The sequence below is a fragment of the Saccopteryx leptura genome, chromosome 13 (genome assembly GCF_036850995.1).
Source record: "Saccopteryx leptura isolate mSacLep1 chromosome 13, mSacLep1_pri_phased_curated, whole genome shotgun sequence".
In the NCBI taxonomy this organism is placed as follows: Eukaryota; Metazoa; Chordata; class Mammalia; order Chiroptera; family Emballonuridae; genus Saccopteryx; species Saccopteryx leptura.
In genome coordinates this window covers 44,001,737-44,023,287 of record NC_089515.1, presented here as the reverse complement: position 1 = coordinate 44,023,287, position 21,551 = coordinate 44,001,737, and the positions used below count along the sequence as shown (strand labels likewise).

Genomic DNA, 21,551 nt, shown 5'->3' with positions numbered 1-21,551 from the left:
GATATGGTTTTATCTATGTATAAAAGAAGGCATGAAAATATGGGCAAGACATTTTAGCACAAAATTTTCTTAGGAATAGTTGAAAGACAGGGACAATTTTGCATCTGTTGTATGGCCTTATATTCCAGGCATGTATTTTTAAATTTTTCTTTTTTTTCAAATGTTTATTTTATTGATTTTTGAGAGAAAGGGAGAGAGAGAGACAGGAACATCGATCTGTGCCTGTATGTGTTCTATTCAAGGATCGGACCAGCAACTTCTGCACTTCAGGAAAATGCTGTAACCAACTGAGCTATCTGGCCATTTTAATATATACTGCCTCATTTAATTTTTAAAACATAAAGTCAATAGTGTTATCCCATTTTACAGATGAGGAAACTTTAGTCCCAGAGGTATTGACTTGTCAAAGGTTACATAGTAAATGACAGAGCCAAGAGTCAAACCTAGATCTCCAAATCCAGATTGTGGGACATTCCACAATAACTGACTGATACTTTTCAAAAATGCCAATATCAGGAAAGATAAGCGAATATGGGGAACTGGCACAGATTGGAAGAGACTAAGGAGATATGACAGTTAAATGTAATGTGAGATCTTAGACCAGAAGAAGGATATCAGTGGGAAGACTGGGAAATTCATACAAGGTCTACAGAATAGTTAATTTTATTAGCTCAGTGTTAATTTCCTGCTTTCAGAAATAATTAAACAGAAGTTTAGGGGCTGAAGAATATAATAATTAAAGTGAAAAATTAGCTAGATAAGTTCAAGAGTAGACTTTATCATACATAAGAAAGAATCAGTATTCCCAAAGACAGGTCATTTGAAATTATTCAGTCACAGGAACAAAAAGAAAAAAAGAATGAAAAGGAGTAAAGAAAGCCTACAGAGCTTATGCAGTACCATCAAACAGACCAATATATGCATAAAGGTGGTACCAAAAGGAGGGAGGGGGAAAGAGAGAAAGAGAGAGAGAAAGAACAGGCCAGAAAGCTTAGTGACAAAACAATAGCATAAAATTTCTCAGTCTGGGGAAGGAAATGAATATCTAGATTCAAGAAGTCTGACTGATTCCAGCTAGGATGAACCCAAAGAAATCCACACAGAGACACACCAAAATCGCCTGACCAGGCAGTGGCACAGTGGATGCATCGGACTGGGATGCGGAGAACCCAGGTTCGAGACCCTGAGGTTCCCAGCTTGAGTGCTGGCTCATCTGGTTTAAGCAAAGCTCACCAGCTTGGACCCAAGGTCGCTGGCTCGAGCAAGGGGTTACTCAGTCTGCTGTAGCCCCATGGTCAAGGCACATATGAGAGAGCAATCAATGAACAACTAAGGTGTCACAATGAAAAACTAATGATTGGTGCTTCTCATCTCTCTCTGTTCCTGTCTGTCTGTCCCTGACTGTCCCTCTCTCTGATTCTCTCTCTGTCTCAAAAAAAAAAAGAAAAAAAAAAAAACACACCAAAATCCACTTGTCAAAAGTCATAGAAAAAGAGAGAATTTTAAAGCAATAAGAGGAAAATAGCTTGTCACATACAAGGGAGCCTCCATAAAAGTCAGTGGATTTCTCACCAGAAACCCTGCAGGCCAAAAGGGAGTGGGATGATGTATTCAAAATGCTAACCAGCATTGATTTATAGTGGTGACATATAATTTATAGTGGTGACATATAAAAACTATCCTTCAGGAATGAAGAAATAAAACTTTCCCAGATTTACAAAAGCTGAGGGAATTAATCACCATGAGACCTGCCTTACAAGAAATTGTAAAGGAAGTTTTTGAGTCCATTTTATAGGAATAAAGAGATACGAAACAGTAACACAAAAGCATATGAAAGTATAAAGGTTGCTGGTAAAGGTAAATATACCAACATTCAGAATGCTACAATACTATAAGGGTATATAAATCACTGTTACTTCTGGTATAGAAATTAAGAGACAAAAGTATAGAAATAACTATAACAATATATTAATGTACATACATAATATAGAAGTATATATTTTGTGACAACATGAAATGTTGAGTATTTGTATGTGATTCCTGTTGTTACCAGCTTAAAATAGATTATTATAACTATAATAATGGCCCTGGCTGGTGGCTTAGTGGATAGAGCATTGGCCTGGCATATGGACAGCCCAGGTTTGATTCCTGGTCAGGGCATACAGGAGAAGACCATCTACTTCTCTCTCTCTCCCTCTCCCCCTTCTCTCCCTCTTCCCCTCCTGCAGCCAGTGGCTCAATTGGTTTGAGCATCAGCCCCAGGCACTGAGTATGGCTTGGTTGGTCCAAGCACATCAGCCTCAGGCTTTAAAAATAGCTCTGTTCTCAAGCATCAGCCTCCAGATGGGGTTACTGGGTGGATCCCAGTCAGGGGCATGTGAAAGTCTGCCTCAATATCTCTCTTCCTCTCACCTAAAACAAACAACAAAAAAACTATAAGAGGTTTTATGTAACCCAATGATAACCATGGAGAAAATACCTATAAAAAATACACAAAAGAAAATAAGGAAAAAAATCAAAGCATGCTTCTACAAAAAAATCAACAGTCTAAAAGAAGGCAGCAGGTGAGGAATGAGAGACAAAGTAACCACTACATAAAAAAACAATAAAATGGCAATGGTGAATCCTTTATCAAGAATTACTTTAAATGTAAGTAGCTTAAAGTGTCCAATAAAAAGAGATACAAGGTCTCAATGGATCAAAAAAACAAGATTCAATTATATACCATCTGTAAAGACTCAGTGTAGATTTAAGGACACACAGGCTGACACTGAAAGACTTGGAGAAGCTATCTGTGCAAGTAGTAACCAGGACAGAGCAGGGGTGGCCATACTTACGTCAGAGTAGACTTGAAGGCCAAAACTCTTCAGAAGAGTTAAATAAGGACATTTTATAACAATTTTCCAGGAAGATAAAACAATTGTAAACACATAGGCACCCATCAGAGCACCCAGATGTAAGAAGCTAACAGAAGAACTAAAGGGAAAAGAGGACAGCAATGCAATAATAGTAGAGATTTCAATATCTCACTCTAATAATGGATAACATCTGGAAATAAAATCAGTAAGAAAATGGGGTTTGGACAATAATAGCTACCAAAATATTCCACTCAACAGCACCAAGGTACACATTTTTTGTCAAGTACACATTGAACATTCTCTAGGCTAGATCACACATTAATTCACAAAACAAGTCAACAGATTTAAGAAGACTGATGTCATACCAAGCATATTTTCTGGCCACAGTGAAATGAAAATAGAGATTAATGTGAGAAGGAAAACTGGAAAATTCACAAATATGTGGACATTAAACAACACTCATGAAAAACCAAAGGTTCAAAGAGAAATTATTATCTTAAGACGAATGAATATATAACATACCAATACTTATGGGATGCTGCAAAAGCAGTGCTAGGAGGGAATTTTATAGCAATAAACACCTGCATTAAAAGAAGAAAGAGGCCCTGACTGGCGTCATCCTGGAGAGCTAGGGTTGCCAGTTTGATCCTGGGGTCTCTGGCTCCATCCCAAGGTTGCCAGTTAGCCCTGGTCAGGGCTTGTATGAGAAGCAATCAGTGGGTATGCAACTAAGTGGAACAATGAATTGATGTTTCCCTCTCTCCTGTCACCCCCGCCCCTTCCTCTCTCAAAAAAAAATAGAAAAAAAAAAAAAAAAGAAACTTTAAAAAATAAAAAGGAAGAAAGATCTCGAATAAACTATCTAACTTTACACCTCAAGGAACTAGAAAAAGAAAAACAAACTCAGCCCAGAGTTAGCAGATGGAAAGAAATAATTAAGATTAGGACAAACTAGCATAAAAACAGCCACATAGACCAACAGAACAGAATAGAGAACCCAGAAACAAACCCACATGTGTTCAACTGGTACTATGCAAAGGCATCAAGAATACACGAAAGGAAAAGGATCATATCTTCAATAAATGCCGATGAAGAAACTGGCTATCTATATGCAAAAGAATGAAGTTGGTCCCTTATCTTATACCATCCCCAATATTAAGTCAAAATAGATTAAGGACTTAAATCCTAGAAGAAAACATAAGGAAAAAGCTCCTTGACATTGGTCCTGGTGATAGCTTTTTTGGATATGACACAAAAAGCACAAGCAACAAAAGCAAAAAATAAAAACAAAAAAATAATAAGTGGACAACATCAAACTAAAAAGTTTCTGCACATCAAAGGAGACCATCAACTAAGAGAAAAAGCCACCTAAGAAATGTGAGAGCCCTGGCCCTGGCCGGTTGGCTCAGCAGTAGAGCGTCGGCCTAGCGTGCGGAGGACCCGGGTTCGATTCCTGGCCAGGGCACACAGGAGAAGCGCCCATTTGCTTCTCCACCCCTCCGCGCGCTTTCCTCTCTGTCTCTCTCTTCCCCTCCCGCAGCCAAGGCTCCATTGGAGCAAAGATGGCCCGGGCGCTGGGGATGGCTCTGTGGCCTCTGCCTCAGGCGCTAGAGTGGCTCTGGTCGCAACATGGCGACGCCCAGGATGGGCAGAGCATCGCCCCCTGGTGGGCAGAGCGTCGCCCCTGGTGGGCGTGCCGGGTGGATCCCGGTCAGGCGCATGCGGGAGTCTGTCTGACTGTCTCTCCCTGTTTCCAGCTTCAGAAAAATGAAAAAAAAAAAAAAAAAAAAAAGAAATGTGAGAAGATATTTGAAAACCATATGTCTGATAAGGGGTTAATATCCAAAATACAAGGTATAAACAATTACATTTCTACCAAATTATTATTAATTACAAAATGAGAGTAACTTTATAGTGGAAAAACGTGACACTCACCACCTTATCAAGTGATCAAAGTGAACATTATTGATAATGTACAAATTAGTATTGTCTGCCACTGGATAGGCTCCATGAGAACCCAGCATCACTTCTGTGATATTCCTGCCAAATATGCATAACCTGAATCTAATCTTGAAGCATCAAACATATCTAAATTGTGGGATGTTCTTTAAAATAATCTGTGATCTTCGAAATGTCTCAAAAACAATGAAAGTTCAAGGAGTCATTGAGGAATTTTCCAGATGGGTAGAACTAAGACCTGATAGCTAGATGCAGCATTATTCTGAAGTATATTTGCATCTTTTCTGTATTTAAGATTCTGTACACACACACACACACACACACACACACACAAATATATATATATATATATATATATATATATATATATATATATATATATATATATTAAAGAAGCATAGAAATAAAAGTTTTAGAGACTTAGAATGACTTTTTAGTTATGTGGTTTTAATCAGCCACATACATGGACCTCAGTAGTTGAAACACTTGGTAACTTAAACACAGGGGCTTATTTTGGTGGGCTTAAATGTGGCCTTGAACTTAAAAACGTTTCCTCATTGGAAAATGGTTGTTCTCGTGAAAGGAAAGTGAAGTTTTCATTTGTAGACTGTATACTTGCAGCTGTATAACTGAAACACCTTTAAAATGCCTGCAGAGGAACTTTTAAAACAGCTCTTGAACTCTTTATGAAAATTCCTTCAAGGTAATAACAGCTATTTGATGTACATGTTGAGCCAATTTGAACACAGGATGCTGTCATTTCAGAGATTCAGGAAAGTGTGTAATCATGGTACGCAGATGGGAGCAGGTAGTCTCCTAGAATCCTGGTGGTAGAATGTTGTAGCTGCAGGAAGAAAACTGCAGGTGGAAGGGACAGAGGTTATTGTCAGCAATTGAAGGGAACAGTTCTCCCTCCCTTTTTGTCTAGTAGAGAGGAAGAAAGACTGTGAACAGAAGCCTGAGATGAAGTGATCTAGAGAGGGTGACACTCGTACACGTACACATGTGTGCACACATGAGAAAACAGAGACAAGAGGGGGACCTGGGGACAGGAGGGTGCAGGGGAGGAGACAGTGGAGAGAAGAGGGGCTCTGTGGGTCAAATGAATACAGGGAACCCCGCTCAGGTCTCTCCCAGCACCCTGCAGTAATGCCTTGTCTGCCTGCCCTTCTGAAGCTTACAAGTGGCTTCTTTGCGTTTGTACTTGGAGGCCTTCTGGCTTTCCAGTAAATGAAAGAATAGTAACACCAGACATTAAAAGGGTCGTGCACACAGCTAAGTTCTCTTGGGGTTTTTTGTGAGGTGGGAAATGAACTAACAGCATTCTTTATGGTTGGCCTCTGCTCTCGCTCAGTTCATTCTCACCTGTGAAAGCAGTCTGTTTAGAGAGGAACAAGCAGCAATATTAGGTCTTGTTAACGCCTTTGGCTGCAGCAGATGAGTCTTCATGGAGACCACACTGCAGCGTGTAGTTGTTCCTTAAAAGAACTTTCTCTTGAATCTTGATAATACAGTTTAACAAATCTTTGTGTTTCAAAATTGTGCTTTAAATTTGGCAGTTTCTTGTAAACGAGCGCTTCACTCTACATCCCAGCAATCTCTCTCATAGCTATTTACCCAACAAAAATTAAAACATTTCCCTGAAAAAAAAAAAGACTCGTACAGCCTGACCAGGCGGTGGCGCAGTGGGTAGAGCATCAGAGTAGGACGCAGAAGACCCAGGTTCGAAACCCCGAAGTCTCCAGCTTGATTGAGCGCAGGCTCATCCAGCTTGAGCATGGGCTCACCAGCTTGAGCGTGGGGTTGCTGGCTTGAGCATGGGATCATAGACATGACCCCATGGTCAATGACTTGAGCCCAAAGGCCGCTGCCTTGAAGCCCAAGGTCGCTGGCTTGAGCCCAAGGTCGCTGGCTTGAGCCCAGGGTCATTCTCTTGAGCAAGGGGTCACTCGCTCTGCTGTAGTCCCCTCAGTCAAGGCACATATGAGAAAGCAATCAATGAACAACTAAGGAGACAAAAGAGCCGCAACGAAGAATTGATGCTTTTCATCTCTCTCCCTTCCTGTCTGTCTGTCCCTATCTGTCCCTCTCTCTGTGTCTCTCTCTGTCTCTGTCACACGCAAAAAAAAGACTCGTACAAGAATGATCTTATAAGCCTTATTTATCATAAATAACAAAATTTCTAAGCAATAAACATGTCCACCAACAGGTGAAATGATAAACAAATGTGGTAATCCATGCAATGGAGTAATATTTAGCAACAACAAAGGAATGAACTATTGATACACTTAGCAACATGGATGAGTTATTCAAAATTCATGGAAGCATTATTCAGTGTGGGGAAAAAAGCCAGATTTAAAAGTCTATCTACTGTATGATTCTACTGATCTGAAATTCTAGATTTTTTTATTGATTTTTGGAGAGAGGGGAGGGAGAGAGAGAGAGAAAAGGAGGGAGAGGAAGTAATAGGAAGGAGAAGAGGGAAGCATCTACTCATAGTAGTTGCTTCCTGTACGTGCCTTGACCCAGCAAACCCAGAGATTCAATCAGCGACCTCAGCCTTCCAAGTCTACGCTTTATCTACTGTGCCACCACAGGTCAGGCTAATTTGAAATTCTAAAAATGCAAAATAGGCTACAATGATACAAAGCAGATAGATGAATGAATGGTTGCCTAGAGCAGCAGTTCTCAACCTGTGGGTCACGACCCCAGCGGAGTCGCCTAAAGCCATCGGAAAATACATAATGCATATCAGGTATTTACATTCCAAATCATAACTGTAGCAAAATTACAGTTATGAAGTAGCCACCAAAATTATTTTTTGGTTTGGGGTCACCGCAACATGAGGAACTGTATTGCGGGGTCATGGCATTAGAAAGGTTGAGAACCACTGGCCTAGAGCCTGGGGGTGGAGAACACTGACTTGGAAGAACACAGGGAACTTCTTGGGGTGATGAGAATGTTCTGTTTCTTGATGATGATGGTTCTTACACAGGTGCATACATTTGTCAAATTTTATTAAAGCAGATGCTTAAAATAGGTGCAGTTTACAATCAAATTTATTTTTCAAATGTACTTTTGCAAATGTAGCAAAATTATATCAGTTAATCTGTGTAAGGAGTATAGTTCATTGTATACTATTTCTTGGCTTTGCTGACAGCTTGACATTTTTTAAAAGAAAAAGTAGTCTGGAAAGGATTATAGATACAGTGGCATTTTATTAGAGACCTAGAAGGGCCTCGTTGGGCATTAGACTGTTGGGGCTTTTACTGTGTAGGAGATGAAATGATGGAAGAAAGATGTGATTCAACATTGGTAACAAAGCAGTTGGTAAGCATTATGATAGCTAAGGCATGCATCATATTTGCTAAAATTATATTATTTAGGATTTTGGCTGCACAAAATATATAAACATTGGAAGGCATAATAAATATACTGAAAAGGGTCATGACATTGGGAATAAATGTAATGACCTCTTTAGTATTATTGGTAGAAATTTTTAAAAAGATAATATTGAAACCCTATTAGTTATCCCTATGAAATTTCTTTTTATACTTTGAAACCAAGTAAATCAATATGGTAACTATCTGTCAGGAGTTCTGTTTTTATGTACAGTATACACGAGTAGAGATGTTTTATCAGATATCAGTGGTGAGCAGACTTGTTTTTGTCTAACGGCAGTTTGGCTGGAGGACGTAAAAAGGTGGGAACACTGGGGAAACCTGCGGACGCCCTGAGAGCCCCTCACAGGGTTTTGCCATTTCCCCCTTTGCTTTCACGCCGTCTTGACAGGAGCTTTCCAAACAACCTCCTGTGGCTTCTAGTGAACTTAATTCCTATTTTGACCATTGTGAACACACCGTACAACTTAAAAGTAGGTAAACCCAACCTCAGATTACTAAAAATGAGTTGGGTAGAATTACCACTGATTAGCAAGTTAATTTTCTCTCTCATGGAATCACATTACAAAGGATGGATTTATGCCACTCATAAAAGCATCTTTCTGTATTGCAAAATAGAATATAGGAAGTTTTGATACCACGTTGGTGGTAGGAGGTAGTAGAGAAAAAAAGACTATGAGCTTGTCTTTTAAAAGTGATGATGACTTTAATTTAATTTTGCTAAAAGACTTTGTCTCAGGGGCTCGATCTCATAAATATTGGGTTTCTCCTTGGACTGGATTTAGAATAATTGCCCCACACTGATTCCAGCCCTGATGGTTTCTTTCTCCTGGGGACCACGGTTTCCTCAAATAGGAGATAAAAAAAAATTGATTCTAAGATTCTTTCTGAATCTAAATGAAATATCTGCAGATTTTAAGAAGGTCAAATATCTTTTGAGAGGAAGAAAAAATTTGTGCTAAAAATAGGTACATGAAATCAAACTGTACTTTGCTGGTACATTAAGAGTAAGACAATGACCATACCGGTGTGTTCTAAAGAAATATACTAAAGGAAATACCTTTCGTCTGTAGAAGAGAGATTGTGGTTTTAGATTTCTGCCTTTGGAGAGACAAGTTCAGAAAAACCGAAGCTCCATAGGTCTGTTTTTCCCAGGCTGGGTCTGTACATACCAGCAGGGGGTAGTTACAAGCACTGCTGCCTGCTGGGAAGGTCACCTCCCTTGCCCTCCGCAGACCACCCACCCCAGAGGGAATGTGTTCCAGGCTCAGGTAAGCCAGGTGTGCAGTAAACCAGGCCGTGGGCTGGAGGGGAGGAGAGTGTTGCTTGCACATCTTCTCTAAAGAACAGGCCCTTCAACTTACAGTGGACCCTTGGCCAAGCAATTGTACTGGAAGGAAGTTTAAACTCGAGTGTTGGTCTGTAAGCACATATCGGAGCTGTAAGTGTGCATTTCATCTCCCAGGTGTCCCCAAAGAGCAGGGTTATTTTCCCTCTGGCAAGTAACAGTGATATCCAGCTAGACAAAAGACAAGTACAGAGTACCACTCTGAATAGAATATCCTTTACAGCAATGATCCCCAACCCCCGGGCTGCAGACTGGTATCGGTCTGCAGAAAAAAAATAAATAACTTACATTATTTCTTTTTTATTTATATTTAAGTCTGAACGAAATTTTATTTTTTAAAAATGACCAGATTCCCTCTGTTACATCCATCTAAGACTCATTCTTGACTCTTGTCTCGGTCACGTGATACATTTATCCGTCCCACCCTAAAGGCTGGTCCATGGCCCAAAAAAGGTTGGGGACCACTGCTTTACAGCATAGATAGCTTCTCCTTAAGGTTTCCTCTTATCAAACTAGAAAGAACTTGTTTGTCTCATTGAAGATAAGCCCTTTCTTGCCTTAATTCAGGCAGTTTTGAAATTCTTTTCTAGATGAAATAAGCAAAAGAGAACTCCATTCTCAGCAGTGAAAAGATTGATACTAAATGAGCAAATTAGATAAAAAAGTTGTTTGGAAAAGTGTGATGACATGATTGAATTGAATGTGAGGCTAACTTAGACTTGGAAATAGGAAATCATGGTGAGAAAGGAACAGACGGTTCAGTCCAGCGAAGGCCTTTCAACCTAGGTCCAGGGCCCAGTATTCACCACAAGCCTGACAAGCCAGGCTGAGGCCGTGGGGTCTTGTGTATGACTACCATGTTGTCAGAGAAAGTTTTCAGCTGGTGTTTACTTTCTGAGAAACTGCCAAAATGGTGTTTCTAAAATTAAGCAGAAAGTCCCAATGACATAGTAAATCAAAAATTGTCAGCTATGGACAAAGAATATGAGGATAGTGTAAAAATATATCTGATTTACTTTACATTGAGCTTATTTTCTTGGGGCCGATGAAGAAGTGACATTTGGTCCGCAGACCACATTTACAGTTTCTGAATGATGAGGTGAAAATATTTCACCCATATTTATCCCAGCAACCTTTAAATACAATGTTTTCTTGCCCTTTGGCCAAGAATAAAGCTCTTCTGGATTTTTTTTAATGGAAGAGACATCAGAAAGGCAGTGTTTGACCTGTGACTAATTTTCACCTCTTTCCGTCAGAGACAGTTTCTCCAGAATCAGAATCCTCAGTAAAAGAGATGCCCAGTGGGAGGAGGTCCATGTGGGCTAAGAGAAAGCATGTGATCTTCAGAGTCTATAGATTCAAGTTCAAGCCTCAGCGCTTCTATTAACTAGCTATGCAAATTGGGCATGTTCCTTGATGTCTCTGAACTTTGATTTATTAATGTGATACAAGGAAAATGCTTAAGCACCTGGCATAGTGGGAAAACCTAATAACTGTTATTTTCCATCCTTCATTCTCCGTCTCTCCCCCCAATAAGAGTGACTTATAACTTAGCCTTTTCTTGATACCTTAACATTCTCATTTTGAGCATCAGCAGTTACATCAATTTGTAGTAAATAATTTCAGAGGACATACAGTTGAGTTTGTTTAATAAGGATAACATGAGTGTCACATACAGTACCATTTGCACTCTTCTAAAAAATTAATTAGTTAATTAATTTTTATTAAGTGAGGGGCAGGGAGGCAGAGAGACAAACTCCTGCATGTGCCCCGACTGGGATAGACCTGGCAAGCCCCCTACAGGTGATGCTCTGTCCATATGGAGTCTGCTGCTCTGTTGCTTAGCAACCGAGCTATTTTAGTACCTGAAGTGAGGCCATAGAGCCATCCTCAGCGCCTGGGGCCAAATTGCTAGTGGGAGGGGAAGAGAGAGACAGAAAGAAAAGGGGGAGGGAGAAGGATGGAGAAGCAGATGGCCGCTTCTCCTGTGTACCCTGACCAGGAATCGAACCCAGGACTTCCACACTTTAGGCCAATGCTCTCCTGTTGCCAACTGGCCAGCCATTTGCACTCTTCTATCTGTCTTTTCTTGTGCTCCAGGAATTGAAACACATTTGTTACTGCATGCCTCTTTTTTATATTGTTCTTGCTGTTCTTCTGTAAACCAATATACCGCAGTTCATTATGGCTACTTGTAAAACCAGAGTCTGTGGGGTCTGAGTGACCCTTAGGGCAAGCAGAGCATTCCTCTGACCCCTTGACTATGTGTGTGGTATATATTCAAGTGTCAGATGAGCACGTGAACAAATAAATGACATTAATTTTATCTCAAGTCTTTTTTATTTCTTCTTGATGCAATTACTCGATGAAATACTTACAGATAAGTGAAAGATTGCTACCTACACATGCATAGTGTTTTATTTGAAATACTTAATGATGAAAATTATTAAGGCTTTTGAAAAGAGAGGGTTATAAAAATCTATGATGAATGAAAAATCCCAACATTACCCAGAAATTTATTTCTGTTGTTCTTTTTGAAATGTGTAAAAGAAAAAGACATTTGTGTCTTCAGGGGATTTATTGAATTAATGTTAAAATGTGGTCGATTGAATACTAAGTTCCATTCTCTCTATCTGGAGGTCCAATGAATATAATCCTGAATCCTCAGTAGCAAAGAGATTGGGAAGGTAAGGAAAGCAACCAGTTTTTAATCTGGAAAGCACCCCTGGCTGGTTGGCTCAGTGGTAGAGTCTCTGCCTGGCATATGGGTGTCCTGGGTTCAATTCCTGGTCAAGGCACACAGGAAAAGTGACTATCTGCTTCTCTACCCCTCCCTTTCCCCCTTTTCTCTCTCTCTTTCTTCCCCTCCCACAACCATGGCTTGATTGGTTTGACTACATTGGCCCTGGGCACTGAGTATGGCTCTGGAGCCTCCACCTCAGGCACTAAACAGAGCTCAGTTGTGAGCATGACCCCAGATGGGCAGAGCATCGGCCTCAAACGGGAATTTCCAGGTGGATCTGAGTCAGGGTGTGTGCGGGAGTCTGTCTCTCTATTCCCCTCCTCTCACTTGCATAAAGAAGGAATAAGATAAAGTAAAATAATCTGGAAGGGAAATGATTGAGAGACAATTGCCTAAAAGCTAAAACCTAAATTAGCAAAAGGTAGAATGCCAGAGGAAAATTTGTGCCACAGGTCTCCAGAAAGCTTGGGAATTAGTTACCAGGTATCTCAGAAAATGAAAGTACATGTAGGGCTGGAAAGAGGAGGATTCATTAAAAGTCTAAACAAGAGGCATCTTGAATGCCCTGGATCCCATCTGATACCCGGAGAGACAAGTGGCTGCCCCCCCCCCAACCCTGGCAAAAGATAGGTGATTGAACCAAGTTACTCAGAACATGGGAACACCAGGTACTGTGTCATACAAAAGTCATACAAAAATGATTAAGTCAAAATCTACGTCTTAAACAGTGAGATACTCAATGCCTTTCTCAGTGACCTATGAGAAAATGAGCAGAACATGTTATATACTTCAGGCTTGGAGGATATAAGGATATCATTCTTGTGAAAGTAAGTGTCTGGGAGAACTGACGCATAAATACTGAGAGTTGGGGTTTTGCAGTGAAAAAGTTGAGTCTCCGCTTAGTCATCCAAATTAAAGCCCCCCAACCACACAGAGTTTGTATCCAGCTTGTGATCTGATCAAGATCGTGATAACTCTTGATCTAACTGTGCATCAGTCTTAATTGTGAGCAGGAAACCCCAGATGACCACATCTTTAGGAAAGCTTACAACCTGAAATATAAGGTCAGAACTCAAAGGAAACCAAGACCATGCAGGGAACAAAAAAATCTTAAAAGATAATCTCATAGTCATGAGAAAATACTGTGTTCATGAAACAAAACCAAGATGTTACAAGAACAAAATATTGAGGAAACCAAAAATAGCTCCTGAAAATTAAGAATATAACTGAATGCAAACCATGGTTAGAAGGACTGGAAAATAAAGGAAATCACCTAAAAAGTAGGACAAACTACAGATGAAAAGCAAAAGAAGAAAATAGAATAAAATTAAAGCCTGGCCAGGCAGTGGCACAGTGGATAGAGAGTTGGATTGGGATGCAGAGGACCCAGGTTTGAAACCCCAAGGTTGCCCTGCTTGAGCATGGGCTCATCTGGCTTGAGCACAGGCTCATCAGCTTGAGTGCAGAGTCGCTGGCTTGAGCGTAAGATCATAGACATAACCTCGTGGTCACTGGCTTGCCCAAAGATCACTGGCTTGAAGCCCAAGGTCACTGGCTTGAGCAAGGGGTCACTGCTCTGCTGTAGCCCCCTTGGTCAAGGCATATATGAGAAAGCAATCAATGAACCACTAAGAAGCCACAACGAAATATTGATGCTTCTCATCTCTCTCCCTTGCTGTCTGTCTGTCTCTGTCCCTCTCTCCGATTCTCTTTGTCTCTGTTTAAAAAAAAAAAAAAAAAAAAAGAATAGAAAATTAGAGGCTCAGTTCAGGACCAAAGTCTGATAGAGAAAATGAATGGGAGGAAATTAGCAAAGAAATAATGCAGGAAATTTCAAAAATCCAGGTTGAAAATAACACCGAGTTTTTGCCAAGAAATGAAGAAAGACCTATACCAAGATACAGGAAATAAGAAGTTCCTAAAAGTTTCCAGAGATGGCAAAACAGGTCATGGACAAGAACATTAGGAATCAGACTGAACTTCTCAACAACAGTCCTGAAGTAGGAAGCAATGGAGCAGCTCTTCAAACCTCTGAAGGAAAATTAGTCCCAACCAAAAATCATATATCCAGTCAAACTATCAGTCACCTATAAGGATGAAATAGATATTTTCAGACATACTAGGTCTCAAAATTTTTCTTCTCGTGTACCCTGTCTTAGGAAGTTGTTGGAATAGATCGTACAACAGAATGAGAGAATTACATTGGAAGAAAAGATGCCATGGAATCTAAGAAATAAACGACTCTGACCCAGAGGAAGGATAGAAGGAGATCCTAGGACAAAGGTGAAGGGCGTTCTCAAGTGCGAGCTGTGTAGTAGGCCCAGACTAGAGCAGGAAGTGTGTCTCCAGGAGAGCAGAGAAAGAATCAGCAATCCCTGCTGTGTTTGAACTTGAGAGGAAATTCCACTTCAACCAGAAAAAATGACAATGAATTAATGATATATAAATAGGAAATTCAATGAATGAAAAAAGTTATCTGAGTGAAAACAAAAATTTATACAAGAAAGTAAATATAATCATTTACTAAATACCATATTTTTCACTCCATAAGACACACCTAGGGTTTTAAGGAAGAAAATAAGAGAAAAAATATTCTGAACCAAATGGTGTGTTAAAATATTTAATAAAATATACCACAATAATATTTCAACAATGTAAACTCAACAGCGGTATTAACAGCCATTAGCACTGTGACTAACAAATGAGAGGAGACTTTAATGTTCAAATACTCTTCTAGTTGTCTGGGAACCCACAGCAGCTTTTAAAAAATGAACATTTGTTCCATGACACACGGGCATTTTCCCCTCCACTTTTGGGGGAAAAAACTGCATCTTATGGAGTGAAAAATATGGTAGCTTAGCTGTGAATAATGTTTATATAGTCAAAATGGAAGAAACAATATTATGCAGTCAGTAGTGCTGGGACCAGGTGTTCTTATTCTCCTCCTCTGGTCAAGTGCATTGTAGGATGACGTTGCTGAGCTCCCCTATGTTTGGGTTGGACTCTGATTTTTTCTGGCCAGTGATGTGTGAACAAAAGTGGTGTCTGTCACTTCTAGGTAATGCACTTAATGATGACGTGAGGCTAGATCTTTTTTCTCTCTGCTGCTGTGATCTGCAGTGCACTGTACTGTCTAATACACTAGCCAGAATTAAAATTAAAATTAATTAAAATAAAAAATTCAATCCCTGAGTCACACTAACCACATTTCAAGTACTAAGTAGCCAACTGTGACTGGTCCATATATAGAATAGTGTAAATTGAAATGTATCAGTCATCTTAGAAAGTTCTATGGAAAATTGTTTCTCTCTAAACTAGTGGTTTTTAACCATTTTCATCTCATGGCATAATTACTAAAATGCTGTGTCACACCAAAGAGTATATTATTTGCCTATCTGAAAAAAAAGGCATAATTTTGATTGATTTACAACAAAAGTAATAATAGTAATTATGTACCCTTTTTGCTCCAAAGTGACTTTTTAAAAAATCAGGTGTTTGGCCTGACCTGTGGTGGTGCAGTGGATAAAGCGTCAACATGGAATGCTGAGGTCACCAGTTCAAAACCCTGGGATTACCTGGTCAAGGCACATATGGGAGTTGATGCTTCCTGCTCCTCCCCTCTTCTCTCTCTCTCTCTCTCTCTCTCCTCCTTCTTTCCTCTCTAAAATGAATAAATAAAGTCTTAAAAAATATTTTAAAAAAAATCAGGTGTCTGTACTTATATATAAGGATTTCTGTTACCAAAAATTAACCAATCAGACGCAACCTTATACAATGTGACCAATAAGATGCAACTCTATTATATGACCTATATATTTATGGTTCAAGACAAGACACTTACACCAGATGGCTATTGCTAAGTTGGCTTTTGTCATTTTTTTATTTGACAATCTTAGAGGAAAGAGATCAGTGCCCCTGAGTAAATAGGTATTGCATGTTTCAAAAATTCTTGTGGCACACGAGTTTAAAATCATTGCTCTAAACAGTTGTTGCTTTTTTACCTGGGCTTCAGAGTACAGATAGTAAGGTTGCAGAGCAGAGCCCCAACCAGCCTGAAGTGGGCGTGTCATTTGAATTAAAAAGAAAGCAGTATTGTTTAAAACCACTGAGGTTTTTGAGAAATGTTGCACTGCAGTTTAAGGTAGCTCCTCCTGTTAATGGTGCTCGTTAACAAAACAATACACAGTAAATGCTAGTGAGGGTGTGGAGAAAAGGGAACCCTCCTGCACTGCTGGTGGGAATGCAGACTGGTGCAGCCACTGTGGAGAACAGTATGGCGTTTCCTCAAAAACTTAAAAATGGAACTGCCTTTTGACCTAACCTATCCCACTTTTAGGAATATATCCTAAGAACACCAAATCATTGATTCAAAAGAAGATATGCACCCTCATGTTTATTGCAGCATTGTTTACAATAGCCAAGATCTGAAAACAGCCCAAGTGTCCATCAGTGGATGAGTACCTTAAAAAGCTGTGGTACATATATGCAATGGAATACTATGCGCCATGAAAAAGAAGGAAATCTTACCTTTTGTGACAGCATGAATGAGCCTGGAGATTATTATGCTGAGTGAAATAAGCCAGGTAGAGAAAGACAAATATCATATGATCTCACTTATATGTGGAATCTAATGAACAAAGTGAACTGAGGAACGGAATAGAAGCAGAGGCGGGGTCACAGGGAGCAGAGGGACAGCTGTCAGAGGGAAGGGGGTTGAGAGGATGGGATCAGAGAAGGTGAAGGGATTAGTGAAATTATATATACATAACAGAGATACAGATGACAGGACAGCAAATCCCAGAGGGAAGGGGGAAGGAAGTTCAGAGGAAGGGGTAAAGTGGGTATAAATAGGGACATGGGGTGTGGGGGGGGGTGAGGGTGTTATATTCAGTGGGACACTTGAATCCATGTAAACAATAAATTAAAATTAATAAAAAAATTTTTAAAAAGGTAGCTCGTCCTGACTCATATAAAATCCTGAGTTCAAACCCCACTCCTGATACCCTTCTATATTGGAATAGTCTAGTTATGCTAGTCATAACCTGAAGAAGCTTGATGGACTGTTTTATAACTATGATAGAGTTTCAAAGGGAATTAGAAACTAGAGCAGGCACTGCAGAACGATTCTACTCTAATTACATTGGCTTAGAAATGGCTCGGTGGTCAGATATAACTTGTGGCCAGCAGTCTTAAACAAAAGTGACTTTCATAGAATGTCTAAATTAACAACAACAAAATAAATGGAGGGAATATTTCCTTTAGGTACTTTTGTTACCCATTTTTTACATATGAAGCTTGGTGATAATAACCTGCCCAAGGTCACCCAACTACCGAGGGCAAAGCTGAGATTTGAACTCAGCAGTCTGACATCAAAACCAACACTTGAACATTTAGATAGCCACCTAGAATTTCAGATTTATAATTCCAGAAATCTTCCACATCATCTCTGTCCACTTTGGGTAGTTTTATTTAAACACAATTACTGTATTTATTTCCATCTAGGTTTATGTTCCAGATGAAAATAATGTTATTTTGGGAAGAAATACAAATAAGCAAGTTTTTGAAGGCTTGACCACTGGACTTCTCAAAGTCAGTGCTGTGGTTTTTGGCTGCCTGATTGCCAATCGACCAGATGGAAACAGCCAGCCAGCTACACCAAAAATATCAACAGAGGAAATGAAAAACAGACCTTCACAAGGTGATGCTTTTAACAGTCGAGTCCAGGACCTCATCAGGTAAAATTGCTGTTTCTTAAAATTTTCTTCTGTGTTTTAAAATTATGTTGCCTGACCAGGCAGTGGTATAATGGATAGAGAATGGCCTGGGACACAGAGGACCCAGGTTTTAAACCCTGAGGTTGCTGACTTGTGCACAGGCTTATCCAGCTTGAGTGCGGAGTCGCTGACTTGAGTGTGGGATTGCTGGCTTGAGCATGGGATCATAGATACAACCCTAGGTCTCTGGCTTGAGTCCAAAGATCACCGGCTTGAAGCCCAAGGTCGCTGGCTTGAGCGCAAGATCACTGGCTTAGCTGGAGCCCCCCAGTCAAGGCACATATGAGTAAATGATCAATAAACAACTAAGGTGCCACAATGAAGAATTGATACTTCTTATCTCTCTCCCTTCTTGTTGTCCGTCTGTCCCTGTCTTTCTCGCTCACTTAAAAAATAAAAATTATGTTAAGATAATTTAAATCTCAAGGCCCATGTAATATCAGTGGTTCTCCTAACACCATCCACAAATTCCTCATAGAGAATGCACCACATTTTGTAGAGAAAAAAAAGCAGATCTTATTAATGAAAAGGAATATATTTAGTGCTCCTCTGTCATTCTTGATATTTAGATACTTGATAATGAATATGTTGTGTCTAAGCTTTTATAACTTTTTTGCTATCAACTCTTTTTAACTAAAAGGATTTCTGAGAATTCTTCTTTCCCAGATCATCCCTGGTTATAACTTTGGTTCAGACTTAAAACAGTCATTGTTATGGGAAAGTATATAATAATAATCTGGGTAATATATAACAATAATTACAATAATAACCATTTATAGAGTACTCATTATGGGTAAAATATTATAGTAGAGGCTTTGCAACCCTGTAAATGTAGTATTTCTAATTTGGACTTCATAGGTGAAAAAATTGCTCAGAAAGGTTAAGTGTTTTGCCCAGGATTATGTAATAAGTTCTAAAGTAGGTAGGAGAGTTGAGACTGGAACTCGGGTTTAGCTAGACTTCTAGCACCTGTATTCTCTCTCTCTTATCTTCTTATGTGAGAGGAGGGGAGACAGTGAGGCAGACTCCCACATGCACCCCAATTGGGATCCACCTGGAAACCCCCCCCTGGGGTCGATACTCGAATACTGAGCTATTTTTAGTGCTGGGGGCTGAAACTAGGACCAGTCAAGCTATTCTCAGCACCCAAGGCCTCACTCAAACCAATTGAACCACTGGCTGCAGGAAGGGGAGAGGGAGATATGGGGGAGCAGAAGGAGGAGAGAAGCAGATAGTTGCTTCTCCTGTATGCCCTGACTGGGACTCGAGCCCAGGACATCCATATGTTGGGCTGATGCTCTATCCACTGAGCAATGAGCCAGGGCAACCAACACCTGCATTCTTTCCACTACAGAGATGTGGCAATTTTTGCCACCTGTTCAAGGTCACCCTGCTTTCTTCTAAGGTCACCTTTTCCCCCACGTAGATTTACTCCTACTTTGACATCATACTTTTTCTCCTTTGTGAATCTGGAATCAGGAAGGACATGTTGGTTTTTCATCAGGTTTCTGTCTGGTGTTAATCAGTCATCTGTCCCATCTACCTGACTCCTCTGCAGTTGGCACTGATGTCTGGCTTCCAGATTCTATTCAGTTTGCCTGTGGGTTAATAGGAGAAAATGCCCTCTTCTGGATTTGCATCTGTCATCATCATTAAATTCCCTCTGGTTTCTTGTCTTGCTTTCTTTTTTTTTAATTTTTTTATTATGAGGTTTTTTTGTTTGTTTGTTTTTTACAGAGATAGAGTCAGAGAGAGGGATAGACAGGGACAGAGAGAGATCAGAAGCATCAATCATTAGTTTTTCGTTGCACACCGTGACACCTTAGTTGTTCATTGATTGCTTTCTCATATGTGCCTTAACTGCGGGCCTTCAGCAGACTGCGTAATCCCTTGCTCGAGCCAGCAACCTTGGGTCCAAGCTGGTGAGCTTTTGCTCAAACCAGATGAGCCTGTGCTCAAGATGGCGACCTTGGGGTCTCGAACCTGGGTCCTCCGCATCGCAGTCCAACGCTCTATCCACTGCGCCACCGCCTGGTCAGGCTGTTGTCTTGCTTTCTTGGAAACTGCTGTTTCATTCAGTATCTTTCTTATCCTTATTACTGGGTTCACTTATCCTTTCCCTCTGCCTGCACTCCCTCCCCAAGCATATTTATTGCTGGAGAGCCCTGGGCACTTTGGGTCTGCAGTCATTAGTCATACAGCACTTACTTGTACCCTCCCTGGCCTTTCTCTCAGTTGCTAGATCCAATCCAGTTTCCTCATGTCTTCCTGGTTATTGTGTGACCTGCCGTCTCTGCTGATGGATGCCATTCTGTCCCAGCTTCTCCATGGGGCCACTGTGTGATGCAGCAACTCTGCATTCTTGTCATGCAGACAACTCAGTCACATGCCTCAGGTGTGAGGAGGCAGGGACCCAGCCAGATGCTTTCATGCAACCCTAGTGGGCTTCCAGGAGAACATACATTCATCCATGCATATGTTCTTATAGCTAGCAGATCCTTTGTAAAGGAGGAAGGTACTGGGACAAAAGTAGTCATAATCTTCCACACCAAATAACTTTAAAAAGAGGATTGACAACTACAGCACTTCAGAACAGAACCATGCCAGAAGGGGGAGAAAAGCAAATGATCACTTCTCCTGTGTGCCCTGACCAAGACGTCCATATGCCAGGCTGACACTCTCTCCACTGAGCCATTGGCTAGGGCCAAACTATCCTTTTTTATATTGAGTGTTCATTATGAAATTAAAGTAGCTATAGTTACTTTTAATTTTTTTCCCTTTCACCTTTATGCTACAATTGTTTAACACCCTGTTCTTACATAGTGTTGTAATTTTCTGTTTCTATTTGTCACCTTACTCAAAGTTTTGTTTCAGGCAGTATAGCTCCTTTTAACATTTCTTGTAATCCAGGTCTTGAGATAGTAAATTTCCTTAGCTTTTTTATTTTTTGTCTTGGAAAGCTATTATTTCTCCTTCATATCTAAAGGATAACTTTGCTGCAGAGTCTTCTTGGCTGATGATTCCTATATTTCAGTATTTTGAATTGTCATTCCACTCTCTCCTGGCCTGTAGAGCTTCTGCTGAGAAGTCTGACAATAGCCTGATGGGTTTCCTATGTAGGTTACTGTCTTTTTTTTTTCCCATGGCTGCTTTTAGAATTCTTTTTTTTTGATCATTGACTATTGACAACTTTAATATAACGTGTTGGAGGTCTTTTTATATTGAGATAATTAGTTCTATTAGCTTCTTGTACTTAGATGTCTAGCTCTTTCCCCAGGTTAGGGAAGTTCTCATCTGTTAATTCTTTAAGTAGACTCTCTGTTCCCTCCCCGCTTTCTTCTCACTCTGAGATACCCATTATCCCATGTTGCCCTTTCTCAATGAGGCAGATAGTCTCGTAGAATTCTATTGTTTTTTAAAAATCTTAGGTCTCTTTCCTCTTCCATGTGAATCACTTCTAGATTTTTA

The 21,551-nt window shown here is 40.1% G+C and overlaps 1 protein-coding gene across 4 annotated transcripts in view; it reads left to right on the top strand.

The window, feature by feature from the left end:
• The window catches only part of SCAPER (S-phase cyclin A associated protein in the ER), a 312,151-nt gene that overhangs the window by 228,086 nt on the left and 62,514 nt on the right, over positions 1-21,551 (top strand). For all 4 annotated transcript variants that reach the window (XM_066354622.1, XM_066354624.1, XM_066354623.1 and 1 more), the window contains one exon: positions 17,812-18,044. In XM_066354622.1, the coding sequence (XP_066210719.1) occupies positions 17,812-18,044 (233 nt within the window). The remainder of the gene's footprint in view (positions 1-17,811; positions 18,045-21,551) is intronic.